Source organism: Corvus brachyrhynchos, unplaced genomic scaffold (assembly GCF_000691975.1).
Source record: "Corvus brachyrhynchos isolate BGI_N302 unplaced genomic scaffold, ASM69197v1 scaffold14, whole genome shotgun sequence".
In the NCBI taxonomy this organism is placed as follows: Eukaryota; Metazoa; Chordata; class Aves; order Passeriformes; family Corvidae; genus Corvus; species Corvus brachyrhynchos.
Window position 1 is genome coordinate 11,626,371 of NW_008239110.1, and position 16,102 is coordinate 11,642,472.

General features: G+C 38.3%; 1 protein-coding gene across 1 annotated transcript in view; it reads right to left on the reverse strand.

Moving 5' to 3' along the window:
* The window catches only part of CEP85L (centrosomal protein 85 like), a 140,878-nt gene that overhangs the window by 14,653 nt on the left and 110,123 nt on the right, over positions 1-16,102 (reverse strand). Inside the window, exons 4-6 of the mRNA XM_008637796.2 lie at positions 13,625-13,746; positions 2,798-2,915; positions 602-778 (exon numbers count right to left, since the gene is read on the reverse strand). Of these exons, the coding sequence (XP_008636018.1) occupies positions 602-778; positions 2,798-2,915; positions 13,625-13,746 (417 nt within the window). The remainder of the gene's footprint in view (positions 1-601; positions 779-2,797; positions 2,916-13,624; positions 13,747-16,102) is intronic.

The following is a 16,102-nucleotide window of genomic DNA, read 5'->3' on the forward strand; positions in this document are numbered from 1 at the left end:
ATTCCTGCTTGCAATAAAGGAAGGCTGTGAGTACATTCAAAACTACCCCTGGGAATTGCTTCGGCCTGGAAAGAAACCCTTTGTCAAAACAGTTCCAAGAACACAGCTGTCTTTTTCTCAGACTAAAGTCCACTCTGCACATTCTAAGAAAACTACAAGAGAAGCACTCCTGCAAAATAGGCATATACAGGCTGGTAAGTGCATCTCAAAGCTTGAGCACCACATTTACAAACCATGCTAAAAATAAGGATTTAAATTTCACAATCTGTGTTTTTCAATGATGTTTTATTTACTCTAATAAACACTTCAAGCTACAAGAATGAGTGGCTCTTCTATTTCCAAAAGCTTAACTGATATCTGGTTAAAACTGTTACCATGATTACCATTTTACCTAGTTTCACTTTTTAGGCTATATTCTCTGCAAGTCCAGATTTATCCATTAACAACACCTGAAATCATTAATCCTCTTTTTCTATCACAGATAGTTTAGCTACCTTTTGAAAATAACTCAGACACCCACATACCAAGTTTCTTTCTAGCAAACATAACATATACTGCTGTAACAGTGACAAAAAGAAATGTGGAACGGAAAGACACTTACTTTCTCCTCCATCTTCTTCTTCTCCTCACTAGATTTGTTTGAAAGTTGTTTCACAATTTCACTGAGTTGTAATTCCTTGTTCTCAGCTGCTGCGATCTTTCGCTCAAGCTCCTCGAGGTGGGATGCTGATCTTTCTGAAATGTGAGGTTGCAGTGGTGTGCTCTCATACTGTGGTTGCTTATGAAAAGAAATAAAATAATCACACAAATGAACACACACTGGACGCTTGAACTGCAGAGCAGAAAACAGTCCTGCATTGTTTTTGCTGTCAGGAAGGGTGGGGTTTGATTTTTTAAACGTTAAAATACACAGCAACAGCATGTCTTTCAGGAATCTGGAGCAAAAAGACAAAGAAGATGGACACCTTTAGACTCATAACAAATGCATAAGAACATTGTGTGGCCACTTTCCCTCTCAGGTTTATGGAAGATGTGATTTTTCTCCTAAAATAAATCCCTATAAATGCAGATAAAAAGCATTTTCAAAACAAATCACTGCCACTGCATTATCATACCACTTCCTGGGAAAAAACACACAAGAAAATGCCTATGAATATATTGTAGTAAGAGATGCTTCAATCTCAAGACCCTCCTAAAGCAGAATATCAGTACTAGTCAAACCTTAGAGCTATCACTCCTGGGGTGAGAATGGTGCAGGAACAATCCTGAGACTAGAGCTACAGTCAGAAGGCAGGTCTCCTATCTTTTGTTCTGTATACCAAAACTCCCATCTCCACTGCCCAGAGACAGACAAGCACAAAATGGAAGTCGGTTGCATGTGGGATGAAAAATGAGATGCATCCCATTAGGCTTTCAGTTTCAATATTCTTTTAATAACATAAATTGGTTACCTTTAAAAATACTGTCTGTATTCTTCTTTAACTAGTGACATTCCTTCAGCAAAGTATTTAGAGATTAAAACCGTCATTAGATTTCCTTTTATAAATTTGTCTTACAGAAGGCACACAAATCAAGCAGAAACCCAAATACCTTTCAAACTTTCAAGTCTCTTTAAATTACGGAAGAGGAATGCACCTGCTGCTTTATTTGAAGCATAACATACTAAGATGTGCACTAGAAGTTCAGTTTCTGCGATATTGTTTCTTTTGTTTGTTTGTTTGTCTGGGCTTTTTGTTTGCATCTTCTCCCCTGCCCCCCCAAAAAATAAGAATTCTTAATCTAGACAGATTTTGAAGTATTTTGTATAAGAAGATCTGGAAGCATCAAAAGCCACATTCCTAGATGTCTCAAAAAGTCTCTGTACACCTAAGTTCACAGTGAGGCTCCACTTGAATTCCTCTGCTGACACACAAACCACATTCTCACCTGATGTACAGCTGTGTTATTCCAAGTACACAAATAATGTCATGCTGAAGTACTCTAGCTGAGATCCTAGTGCAGTGTTTGTGACAGAAAAAGATAACATAATAAAAGAGGGACAGAAAAGCTATTTCTCGCTGCATATCTGCCTTTCACACTCTCTAGCTGCATTGCCTTTTAGATATGCCAAGGCCTGGAGATGGAATTTGTGTGCTATAAGCAGCCACAGCCCTCATACTGATCTGCATTTCTTGGCGAACCTTTGCTATGTCATCCTTATGCTACTTGATACCTGTGCTAGTTAGATGAAAATTAGGCCAAGTATACTCAAAATACCACCAGACATTCCCTTTGTGTTCCCTAGGAGCACTAGTCCATATCCTTTTCAGGTGTCTTGTCAAGAGGTATTCCACCAGTCTGTCTGCCTTCTCACATCTCCTCCATCTATTTTATCCATAAAGTCTAACCATCCTTTGGGCAGTACCTCCTCCACTTCAGAAAAACTCTCATTAGTTATTTTCAGATACTCTCCTATCAAACTATTTTCTCTCCTACTATCTCCCTGCAGGACTACCATACATGCATGCTATTAAACCCTTACTCTTGCAGGGTCACAATCCCTCACTGCTATCTCATTTTTATCAGACTTCAAATTGAGTACGTACAAAATTTTAATGTAACTTCAGATTTCTGCAAATATAAGGTAAACTACAACACTTAGAGGGTATTCTCTGTACGATTCACAGCTATGCAATTACACAGCCATCAACAGTCACAAAAGCTCTACACTTTGGCCTGCAGAAAATTGTGAGCATGCTTCTAGGTGCCATTTACTGGGCAGTGGAAAGCTTTGCAGAAATAAAAGTATTCATCCTACCTGTAAGTTAGTCATGTATGGTTCTTCGCAGTTCACAAGATGGCTCAGTCTTGCATGTTGAGCTCGTATTTCATTCTCCCTTATCTTCTGATGTAAATTGTTAATTTGCTGATTTTGCCTGTAATACACAAATTTAATTTGGAAAAAAAAAAAAAAGGAATGGAAGAGAGATTAGAAAAACACAGATCTTAACACTTATACTGAAGAATACATTAACAATGGTATCCAGCTATCCTGGATCCACACTAGCTGTGGGCTTTTTCCCACTGCAGCCAGACTGCAGCTGTAGAAATATGATTTGAAAACTCTATCAATTTTGTGGGGGTTGAGGGAGGCTTCTGTTGCCATTTGCTGCTAGGGTTGGAAGTCTAAGCACAGAAAAGAATACAGAAAGCAGAACAAAACCAAACAAAAATGGCACCTTCATTTTACTTGGACTTCTCCTGCTTGGCTCCTCTCTTTACGAGAGCTGACTTCTGACAAAAGTTGAAGAGATTTACAAATTAAGGGGAACAGAAAGAACTTAAGAAGAAAAGGCCACTATATAAGACAGTCACCACAGCTTTGCTGCAAGGTCTCGCTTTTTGCTTAAGACTTTCTCAGTGAACTGCTTTACATAAGATGTAACTTCCCCTGGGGCAAAATACTGCACTGTGTGCTAAAACAAGTACCATGCACCAACTGCCTGGCCAGTGTACAGCAGAAACAGTATCAGCATTGTATCATTATTTAATTATAACACAAATTATATCACTGTTTAAATCATGACTGCATTTGAACTAGGCACAACTGCAGGGCAAACACCTGCCAGCTCCTGCCCCAATCCAAGTCACAGCCCCACAAGGTGTGCAGTGACTCTCCATGGAGCAACAGGCACCTCAAAACCTGACCCCACAGTGGAGCTGTCAGCACCCACCAGAAACACACAGAGACCGTCTCACTCAACTTAAAACCAGCATTGTGCACTCTGCTAATTTTCACTTTTCCTTCTTTTTTATCCTAGGATATATCTGCGTGCAAGCATGAAATTTTCTTCTCAGAGTTTCACTTCCAAGCATGGAGGATGACTGGCTTTTCTGGAAACAATGACACTGAACCCAGATGACTAAACCCAACCTTAGAAGGAGATAAACAGCAAATACAGGTTAACTTCAAGGGAAAAGACCTGCCTGTGCACATACTGGAAAAGCAAATCTTGCAAAGTATACAGAAAACTATCAAAATCTGTTGCTTTTTTTAAAATTTGGAAGGGTTGAGTTTAGGAAAAGCATCTTGGAAACATTAGCATGTGCATACAAAATACGCATTATACAACCTATAAACCAACATGAATTATATGTTAGTTGAAAAGATGCCAACTGCAAATTTTAATAGGATGCCAAAACACAGTTAAAGGGACCATTTTAGCTACTCATATTCTCCTAGCCAACTGTACCCCTATTATTTGGTTTACAAGAGGAATTTCATATTTGAAAAATATTGAATGTAGTAGAAGTTACACATTTCTCAGCTAGAAAAAAGAAGACATGGTAACATGTGTTTTTTCTATTTCCCTATTTTTGTATCTATAAAGAACAGTAATGAATGGAAAACCAGTATATATAAGTTGCCATTTGTTGGTACCTTAGAAAAATTCATTCAACGTGAATGAATAAGAAGAGAGCAAGGGAATGTATCTATGTGACTCCATAGCAAGCCTTAAAATACTTTGTATCAGCACAAGTGATTTTGAGGCTTCCCCTGTTCCCTCTACTATCTAGATGGAACAAGCTTGTACAAACACAGAAGGAGTATGCGACACTGGAAGACTGTGTGCAGTTCTGGTTGTCATCTGTAAGATGGCACTACAAACAAAAAGCTTCCAACTTGTTTTGGAAGATTAGGTAAAAGAATATGCTCTTAACTTGTAACAGACCTTAAAAAAGCCCAAGAGTTTGTATTATCATATGAGAAAATATAAAACCTTGATAATGTCTGTGCATGCCCGATCACAGAGACCAAAACTATTTAGTATGAGTTATCCAAACCTATGAACTGAAGCAAATTTTCATTTTTCATCACCTTATTACTTCCTAGACAGAACTATTAAAATTTTGTTGTCCCACGCGTTTTAAAATTATTTATCCACTTGTCACATACCCCTTGAAAGCACGATATGATTTTCTGTTTATGGCTGATTTTAACTTAGCAGTGCCTTCCTTCCCAGGCAGGATTTCAAGAGCCTGGACACTACAGCCTGGAGTATTTAAAAAAATTTTTAAAATATTTTTAAACTACCAGTGTAGTTTGAACTATGCTACCGTATTTCCTTTAATAATCCTTTCTCTACCCTACCAAATCCCTGTTGGAAAAAAAGGTGAGATAAGTCAATCTGAGATGAGACAGAATACAGAGTTTAACTAGCTTGCTTCTTTTCACTCTGCAAAGCATGAGACTCTCCATCATTATATAACCTTGCCAACAAAACACACTCTAGAAATATTTTAAGGTTGTGTAGATGCCACGACTTCTTTACGTAACTGCCTCTCTGAAAACAGCATTAGCCTCATGGCACCCAGAAACAAAAATTTTGCTGCATAACCAGATACTCTGAGCTTTATTTAAAGGGAATTTATAAAGTTCAGTTGCTCTCAAAAACACAGGTTGCCTATTACAGTGGGAACACTGACCCCACAAGCCTCCCTGTTACCAATCTATCAGCCCAGCACTTTAAAAAAACAAAATTAAATACAATCAGCCTTTAGCATTTAGGTGCCTCCAAGTTTCTGTCGAGCTCCTCAACCTTTAGCGCTTCCAGAAGCCATCCGAGTGCAAGTGGGAGCAGGTTGTGCCCTGAGCTCAGGGCATGGGGGAATCTGACAGGATCCCAGCCTTGAGACTTCAGTGCACAGAAACCAGACCCTACCTCACACAACCAGGTTCAGTGAAAGTACTGTACCTAGGTACCCCAGAAACTACTTTCCTTCACAATCTCCTCATTTTTTTCCCCATAACTGTTACAATTTTATGTTGACAGCAAAGGAAGACTTACTGATGTATTATGTAAGTGTCATGGCACTTTTCATACGGTTTCATTCAGGTCCTTTGTCCAAAAGGAAAAAACACTATTTTACTTAAAGTGTCTGTCTTGACCCATCCCTTCCCTTACACTCAGACTGAAGTAGAAGAGAAGGCAGTACCCTGATCCAAAGTCATCAACCAGCCAAAAGAACTCAGAGCTGAGAAGTTTGTTTAAAAAAAAATAAATAAAAGTTAAAAAAAAAAAAAAGTCACAGAAGGCAAAAATGAAATAAAAAACATCCTTTTGCAAGGGACATTTTAGTTTTCCTTATTTAAACTGATCAAAAGGAAATGGCATTTAAATATGTACAAACTGTAAATATTCTATCCAATCAATTAATACAAACATGAGACTAATAATATTGTTTTCACAAACTCTTCTGACACAAATCTTTCCAGCTGTCCCTCAAGGTGTCTCCAGAAACTGGGGGTGGCAGTGCAGAAACAAACAGACAAAAAGAGAATCTGAACTCCTCTTGAGACAGGAAAAGACCACCTGGTACACAGAAGACTGTTGCAATTACCCAGAAGAGTTCTGCGCTGAAGAAATCTTGTCTTTTTCTCCAGGTATAATGATTTAAAGGTGGGTTTTTTCTTTCAGAAGCTACCTGCTTGCTATATTTTCTTTTTTTTTTTTTTTAAATTTCACTGATACCCTGGACCATGCCTTTTCACCCCATTTTTTGAACCTCCAGCCATTTATAAATAACTTGAGATCAAATCCTCCCTGTGCTGCTCCCGGGTACATTCTTTCTGAGGGAGCTCAGCAGAAGTGACAGGTTATCCAACATATAAGACTCAAGTGGTGGCTATGTGTTGCTCTATGGTCTCCTAAACCAGCTCTTTTGTCCCAGTTCCTACATGCTAGCTATTTACATTCTAGCTAGATTATTTACAGAAAGCCCTATATTTGCACAAAGTAATGACTTTGGCTTATTTCCAGGTCTTGTAAACACATATTTTTCTCCCTTTTCTTCTATTACCTCGAACATTCTTTATTTTTGTAAACAAAATTTCAAGGCTTCAGCCATGTTTCACTACTGCAGATCGATGATATTTTGTTAGGAAGGAAAAGTGAAAAACCTGTTATGGCAGATTGTACCATTCTCTTGCCTTTCCCAGAATTACCAACTACCATTCCTACATGAAATCCGCATGTAGGATAGAGACACTAGAGACTAGGCTACCAAAGATGCTGATTCTGTGTAACTATTTCCTTGGTACTGAAGGAGAGTAGTCCTTATCTGTCTTTCTGCCTGCCACAGATACTTCCATTCGTAATCCCCCCGTTCTATGGCTCTACTTACAAAGCTGTCTAGAACTCAGAGAAAAACTTCTGATGCTACTTGACCCTAACTGCACCCATTGAAATGAACAAAGAAAGTTAGAGCCATAAGAATGAAGTATCAACGGGAAGAGGGGGAAGTCTCTATTTTGATTCAATTGCAGTTCTGTCCTTTAGCTCAAAAAATTGCCTTTGAAAACTCAAGACAGCACAGAAGATGTCGGATAGCAGAGAACACACACACACAAAATGTGCACAAGCCTGGACTGTTTTCAGAGACCAGCACTAATAAACTGCTTAATATACAAACTGCTTCTCCTTAAGTGTCAAAAATATTTGTGTGACGTAACTGACATTCACATAATTTTCTCACATTCACACAGGACAAGTGTGAACACATACTTATACAGACACTCATACATGCATTTGTCTGGAAATAAACCATATTTCTTGAATCTGGGACCAGCTCACCCATTCACCATAAGCCCATCTTACCCCTTACTTACTCTAACTTACTCTAACATTGAAAGAGCCTTTAGAAAGAAACACACATCTGTCAGAGAAGCACTTCCTTCCCGCAACTTCCAAGTTATGCTTTTTAATTCTTAAATTAGCATAAATCTAAGGCACCAGATCCAGTAACTTCAAACAATTCAGGGACTTTAGAACAGAGCTTCCTGCACCACAGAAGGGTCATTAGTAACTTCTTAAGAAACCAAATGACAATTGATGCTTACCTTCAAAAGTCACAAGTTTACAAGAATTTGCTGCTTTAGGTGAAAATGTCTGAGCGGATTTCTTCAGAATCAGGATGCAAAGCAAAATACAACATGGATCTCTCTGTACTATAGATATAATTTATTCCATACTGCAGCTGGACATACGCTGCTTTGTTTTGTTGCTTAAGAAGTTGGATACAAATCATTATATCCCTTTGTTTTAGAGGCACAATCTCTTGGGACCCCAAAAACAATGTGACTACGTTTTCCGGAATTTGGAAGATAATGCCAAAGAACTCCAACATCAGCAAAGCTTATGAGAAAAGATCTCAAATTTCCTATGCAATAAAGTCTCCTTTTTTTGTAAAATTGTTACCAGTGAACCTTTCTTCCAGTCACAGCAGAACTTACCTTGAAGGAAGATGGGAACACTACCTTTGGGAGTCAAGACATGAATCTCTGACCTGGATGGATTGTTTTGTGTGGTATTTTTTTAATGACTTTTCTGAATTGCATAAAGTTTGAAATTCTTGCCTGACCCACAGGAGGTGAACTAGTGCTGAAGCAAGGCAGGCAAGAGCACAGACAGCAACTCTACTTTCTCAAAAGCTTTGAGCTACTTAATTAGGGGGGTGAGGAATGAGAGGGACACAGACAAAATGTCTCTTCAGAGAGAGGACTGCACTCTCCTTCCCATGGTAGGAGCTCTTCAACTTCTGCAGTCTCCTGACAGGACAAACACAGAGCAACTCATGCACCTCCCCTGCTGTTCTCAGCTTTGCAAAATACTAGAACTTCCTAAAAATACTTGAATCTACACAACATAAAATAGTTTAGCACCAGCTCATCAGAGAAGTATCTGGGACTGCAGCTGACCAAAACTCCACAATGTTGTACCACAAAAAGTAAACACTACACAACCATGGCCTGTGAGAGACAAGTGCTCAGCCTGAGGGAGGCCTCAATGGCCAGTTTGGACACTTCAGGGAAGATGTGCTCATCAGCTGGAGAGATCTCAAAGAATAACAAAAACTACTTCATGCCTAGAAAACATTACCTAGGAGGAAAGACTAAATCATATTAGGAAAAATTTTCTAACATTTGACCTACATAAACATCAGACTGCTCAACACAGAAAGGCTGTAGAACATCTGGTATTGCAGATACTGCAATAGTGTAAGCATTTAGTGACAGCACTACAGCTTGTCTTCCCTATGGCCTCGCAGTCAGGTTAAACAGGTCTTTTCTAACCCTACATCCTCTCATTATTGCTAAGATCTAGGCTATTAGATGAAACTACTTTCATCAATGTTACTAGCATTCACATCTGAAAAAGTGACCTTTTAAAACAGCTAAAATAATTACTCTGTAGCAAAACCTTCCTGAAAGTTTACCAGCTCAAGATACACGGAAGTCTCATCCACAAGTTACCTGGGTGACTAGTGGTATTGGAAAAAGATAAAAGCATCTTTTTCACACTTTTATTGGAAGCAAAGTGTATTTTACACAGCAGAGCACTCTGAGGAGGTTCCTCACAGCCCCACTCCCTGCACAGGACTCCCTGTTACACACTCACCACCTGGGCAGTATAAAGCTTCAGGTTCCTCAAAAATGGCATCAAATTATCACTTAAGTGGATATGAAGATCTTAAAAAGCCAATTGAAATTAAAAGAACTACAGCTTTATACTAGCATTAGAATGATCACTGTCAGAGCATATACAGTTTGATGTCATCTACTGAAATCAGGACAATTTAATACAAAGCAAAGAAAATCTAATTCTCCTGGCTCAGTGAAAACATCTAATCCTACTTCAGATACGGATTAAAAAATTAATGATTTTGCAACTGTTTTAAGAATCTAAATGGTGTTCTGCTCTGAGAGATAACAGCTACTCACTAAAATTGTACTTCCAAACCTACCTTTCCTTAAAAAGCTGTTCAAATGCTCTTATGCTGCCTGCAAGAGAACACTGCATGCCCAGTGTTATTCTCAGCAGCTTGTGTCATATGTCCAGATATTTGGCATTTATTCACGTACCTACTACATGCTGCCCCTGCCAGGCAAACTCTGCCAGAATGACACTAGAGACATCTACAGTGGCAGGTCAGTCTCAAGAGACACTCAGCATTGCACCAAACACTGTAATTTTAGTGGTGTTATTGTACTGAACAGAGGAGCAACATGAAGAATTAAAATGTGACATAGTAATTTTCTAAACCAATACAAACACTCTTGGCTCCCTCTGGTGCTAAATATAATGCTGCCATTATACTAAGCTGCCAGAGAAGTAAGGCAATGATATAATCCAATTATTTCATACAGTAGGTGACAAACATTATAGTAATAAGTGTTACAGCAGCAGATTTCCTCTTACAGACTAAATCCTTAAGTCCTCATTCATGGCCTGTACCAACAGTTCTTATGTGGAGAAAACAAGACACACACCTTGAAGAAGTGCCACTGTGTTCTGGTATGCACATACAGTGCAGGCTGGCTTCCTCGCACCAGGTTTTCTCTTCCTAAAAGTACAGGCTCCTCCTCATTTTCTTAAGAGCAGAATTAAAAAGCATTTCAAGTTTTTAGTGATTAAACTAGCAGTGACTCCTAGAGTAGTTTTAAAAAGCAAACCAGAACCACTTTTAAACCCACTCAATTATGCTGTGTACTACTTAAATAAATGCTGAACAGACTATACAAAATAAATCAATTTCATTTATCTATTATTAAATCTACTGTTGAACACAGCATACAGATCAAAAATCAAGCTACTTGTTCTATTCACAGGCTCAAGTGACTGTTTGGTATATTAAAAACTTAAAAATACTTGAATTTCTAGTGACACACCAAAGTATCCAAATATTATGATTTACACTGTTAAGCATTATGCCTTGAATTGTTTTCGTAACTACTGGAAACTTACTTGCAACTATTCCTATCTGTTAAATTTCCAATGCAAAACAAGGAAATTTAATAACCTAATCTGGAAGGGCCGAATTTTCTGCCTTTTTGTCTTGGTGTGGAAAGAAGGAAAGCAGGCAGCACGTTTCACTTTCCTTCATCTGCTCTTCTTCCCTTTTTTAACAAGATAAAGCTAGAACAGCTTAAAAATACTACCCTGTACAGAGCATCCACTTCCTACTTATCAACAGATTTAAGCACTACTACACAGAACAAGGTGTGTGATATTAATCTCCTCCACTTCCTCAGTAAGTGGGACACCAGTACAATTCCCAACAAAAGAGTGTTTAACCTTAAAAAGATGGTTAAGGACCCTGTGGATGAAGGGGAGGCTGGTGACAAGGGCAAGAGGGGGGTGTTCCTGGTGTGCATCTTTTCATCCGGCTGTTCCTTGTACTTGCCAGCAGCAAAAAGCTGGGTCTGGAGCACCGTGCCAGCTGCTGTCCCACTCCTCTGGCTACCAGGCAGCAGGAGGTTAACCCATCTCTCCGGAGCTTCTGTCCCCTCAACCACCAGTCTGTAAATTCAGTATACGTCTTAAGGAGATTACACCTTTTAAAACTCCACGAAAACCACAGGTACAAAGGCCCTCTCAAACACCTACTACCTAACCTCAGTCAACAAATTAATTCCTCCTCCATTTCACCAACGCATAAATTCTGTAATTTAACTACCACCATGCTGAATTAACTACACTTTAGCAAACTTCGTATTTTTTATTTTAGGTCACTATTCCCAAATAAATTCAAACTCTGAAAAGAAGTTTAATTTAAGTTCAGGAAGATCAAGAGCTGGAAGTTCTTGCTCCCATGTGTTAAATATAGGTAATATCACGTTTTCACCCAGTGCCACTTTGGGCCTTGAAGAAAGGTAGTTTTCACACTTCAGCCTTAACACCCCATCTAATATGAAATGTAACACTAGTGCTTTTTAACGGAGTTCTATTTCAAGGTTTTTGCACAGTAGATATGTACCATTTTCTTCATGAATGAAACCAAAAGTATTTTTATTTTTCACAGAAAGCACTACCTGCTCTTAAAAAAATAAAAAATTAAGCAATCTGTTGTAAAAACTTTGTAAATATGCAACACTGATTTGTACTAATCTTAAAAATACAAACCATCTATTTTAAATGTTTCTATTTCATTTTAAAATAACTTTTCAGGCAAATATTTTGCTCAAATGGAAATTCGATATTCGAAAAAGAGCCTGTTCTGTGATGTATTGTTACATTGCATTATTACAAATTACAACATTAACACCAAGTATCTGCTTAAGTATGTAACATCACTAAGTGGTCTGTCGCACTTCAATAGCTTACTGAGTGTATTTTGCCTTTTCAGCTGAATGAAAAGAAATTATCTAAGCAGACTTCTGGTGAGAAATATTGAAAGAACTGTATTCACTAACATTAAGTCACACAAAAGAAATTACTTCTAAAAAAAAAAGAACTAGCACACCATCACTGGATGTCAAGAAATAGCTTTTCTTCTTCCACATGAACAGTATCAAGCAACATTAGCAGGCAGCCAGCTTAAAAGCAGTCCCTTCAGAAACTTCTCCCTTGACTGTAAACACATTTCCAGTGTGAGAAGAGCAACACCAACTGCATTTTTAGCTGCCAGTGTATAACAAGCCTTCATGTGGAGTGCAGAGGATGATAAGCCCCAGCAGAGGCACTGAAGGCCATCCCAGGCATCAAGGGCAATGTACTCACAAACACTGCTGACAGCTTAGGGCCCAGGAGGTGGGCTGCAGGTTTCCTACTACAGCTTTACTAACTGACATAGCAAGCCTGAAAAAAACACCGTAATTTAGATGGCCTTCAAGCAGCTGATCAAAAGGCTCTGACAGAGGAGATGTAAACAACAGCCAAGGATGTTTCCATTTTAACTGCTTACCCCCTTGGGAGATCATCACCTCCGAAGGAGAGCTGGCAGAGTGGAATGGTGAGCCCAGTTCCTAACTGAGTCCCATCATTGCTGCAGCAGCAGGTAAACACACACTGACATCCCACATCAAACCAGGCAACCCAATGCCAACTTCCACCACTGAAATGCCTCCAGAGGTGCTGGCCAGACTGCCAAGGGACAGAAACACCTTCAACCACTGCAATTCCTCACTCTGTTGCAATAGAGGAATGAACAGATCTTGCACAAGCATAATCTTCCCAGTACTAAAAACTTAACAGTGGTGAATTGCTATTAAGGCCCATTCACATTGACAGCAATTTTAATAAAAAGTTATGTATTTATTGACATAAAGATTCTGGATTTAGTATTTTTCTTTTATCTGAACAATTTGTATGAGGATTTGAATAGGATTTTACCACTGAATATTACTACAAAGGTCAGTTTCTCAAAGCTTTATCAACTGGCTTCAAATACATTGCATTTCTGTACTTGTCATGGAAAGAAAGTCAGCACGATGTAGCTGACCAATCTTCATCTTGCAAGTCACTTCCAAGACCATAAAAGCAGAAAGATGTCCTATACAAATCTGCAGCCCAGTAAGAAGCTAAGAGGGGAATCTGACAGCAGAACTGGCTGTTGGGCCCACTGTTCCTTTTCCACTCCAGAGGCATTAAACCTCCTAAATACATTTCCAACTTTCTGTAAGACTTTAGGCCAGCTGCCAGTCTTCTCTCCTAGCAGAACTAGCTCCTACATATTTGTGCATAAATAGTAGCTGGACTGAAACCTAACAACTTAACTGAGTAAGTAGTTCTCCTGAAAGCCAGCTTTTACACCATAGCTTTTACTTAACCTAGTCTAATGAATGCAGCAGGAGCAGGGTACTTACCGATCAATCACAAACTCCTTCTGTCTTAGCAGCCCCTCTTTAATTTTCATTAAAGATTCCCAGTTGCTGGAGTCCTGATAGCTGGTAGCTGGGTAACTTGAACGAGATGTTCCAGGTGAAACCTGCATAAAATAATTGTAGGATTAGCCCCCAAAACAGTGAAGGTAAATAATGTCCTACATATTACAGCATTTACAAAGTGGTTTGTTCTCACAGAAACCTAAGGACTGTTTTTCAGTTTAATTCAGATTTGCTTTGTATAAAACAACTGGATTTATAAACAAATTTCTTGAAACAAACTTCAGCTCAGTGTCACTGATTTTATAATTTCTCTAATAAACAATTCATAGCTCTGAAAGCAGTTTGGAATTAATACCTCGTTAAGAATTTAACTACATCATCAAGAGGAAGACCATAAAATGTTCATATCCTATTGCAATCCTTGTAGCACTTCAAAGACATTGCTGGATAACTTTAAACCTGCTGGTAACTGCAGGTGACACTTGCCACTGACCCGGTCAACTCCCACCTGTAACAACGGCACACAGAGAAAGAGAAATTTCCCTTGACGTGCGTGCACTTAAAATGCAGAATATGGGAATATAATTCTGGCTAAATTGTAACTGTTTCTGACAATAAAAGTTTCACAAGTAACAGGTTTCAGGCTTTCTATTCATTTTCATAAAAACCATACTCTGTGTCTTGCAACAACTGAAATGAATGTGAACCAACAACATCATGGTTTGGAAGAAAAGAAAAAACTAACTGGGATGTTCAATCAAGAAAGCATTTATTACAAATTTATTACAAATATTTGCATTAGGAATTCACATAAGGTAAGGTTTAAGGTAGAGCTTCTGTGATCAAACAGGGATCCCAGCATCAACTGCCATGAAGTACCATTTAATCTTTTACCAGTTTTCTGAATCACTGAAAAAGGATAACTCTTTTTATTATCTGAGAAGTATCCTGGACTATGCTGTCTTTCTATGTTTTTGAAAAAGAGCAGAAGGAAAAAAAGTGAAAAAACATGGCTATTTAAAAAAAAAAAATAGACTTTAGGCTATTTTTTCTTTTATAGCTCTACATTGTTTTAAATTTCATCTGAAATTACAAAAAACCGTATTAAGACCAAGACATATCATCAACAATTAAAGTAAGTTAAACAGTCGTGCTCCCTGCTTCTGGTCAAGAAGTTTGTAAGTGAATTGTAACACTGAATGGAAAGAATTCATTGCTTAAACCCCAATATCATGAGGTACTTAAGTCAGGAGCCAACTCCTCACAACATCTCTTCTGTAACTTTAAGAAGTATTTTTTTCCCATTCAGTCTAGTTCAGTTCAATCCCTAGCTTGCCCGCTGATGTATTTCTGCCCATTTATTCTAATTTAAAACTTAAAACCAGGTAAGATGACAAGACTTACCATTTCTAAAAATCTCTCAAGACTGTTACACCCCCACCTCGTCTCTCATGCCCTCAGGTCCCATTTATCTGCTTCAGAGAATATTTCTTTTGCTTAACAAACTGGATAGCTTCAATAGTAAGATCAGTTATGAATGATTAAAAAAAAAAAGAAAAAGCCAAAAACCAAACCCAAAGAACATCAATAGTCCTACACGTTAAATACTGCATGCCAATTAAAAGAAGTCTAAAATGGTAATCTTTTTTTTTGTTTGGGCAGTGATCTAATAAAACTCAAGTAAGACACTTAGTCATGATTCTTCCTGTAAGTAACATACATGTAGAGTCTTTATGGCTTAAGGAATCTAAAGTTTATTTTGCCTGGGTTGCTCCATCCAGACCACATCATTTCAAAGTCATCATTGGTGCTTACAGAATACCTTGGGATTGTCACATACTGTTCTGTATTAGTTATACATATGACTGGCTAAATTAAGAGGCACCAGCACAAACCTATTCCAGTGAAAGTCTCTTAGTGACCCATGCCATGACATGCAGTACAAAGTGACAACATCAGGAACTATCACTGGACTTCATGTTATGAATTTTTTTCCTTTGCTTTTCCCACTACAGTGCTGATGAATGCTTTCTTACATCCACTTCAACACCATTACACTGAAGTCAAAAAAGAAGAAAGAAACAGTCCTTATTGCAGCTGGGATTAGATCTTTACTTTTCAGAGCCACAGTCCTTCTCTACTCCAAAGAAAACTCACAAGCATTTGACATGATGAACAGGAAATATATGATTTTCTAAAGCCAAATCAACTTAATGAGCAAGATGAATTTTCTCTTCAAGACTGAACTATAAAAATGAAGAGATTAAAGACAACTATTTAAATGTGAACCTATCTTAAGTGACGACATTCTGGAAGTCACTGGTGGTTTCTCTAGGAGAGTTCTTCAATGCAAGCCGCCCCTTACAATCTAGCACCTCTACAAACTTTGTAATTTGCACTGAAGTTGGAAAAAAACTCTTCAAATTTGGTACAGTAAGTAACTATACAAGTCAAATA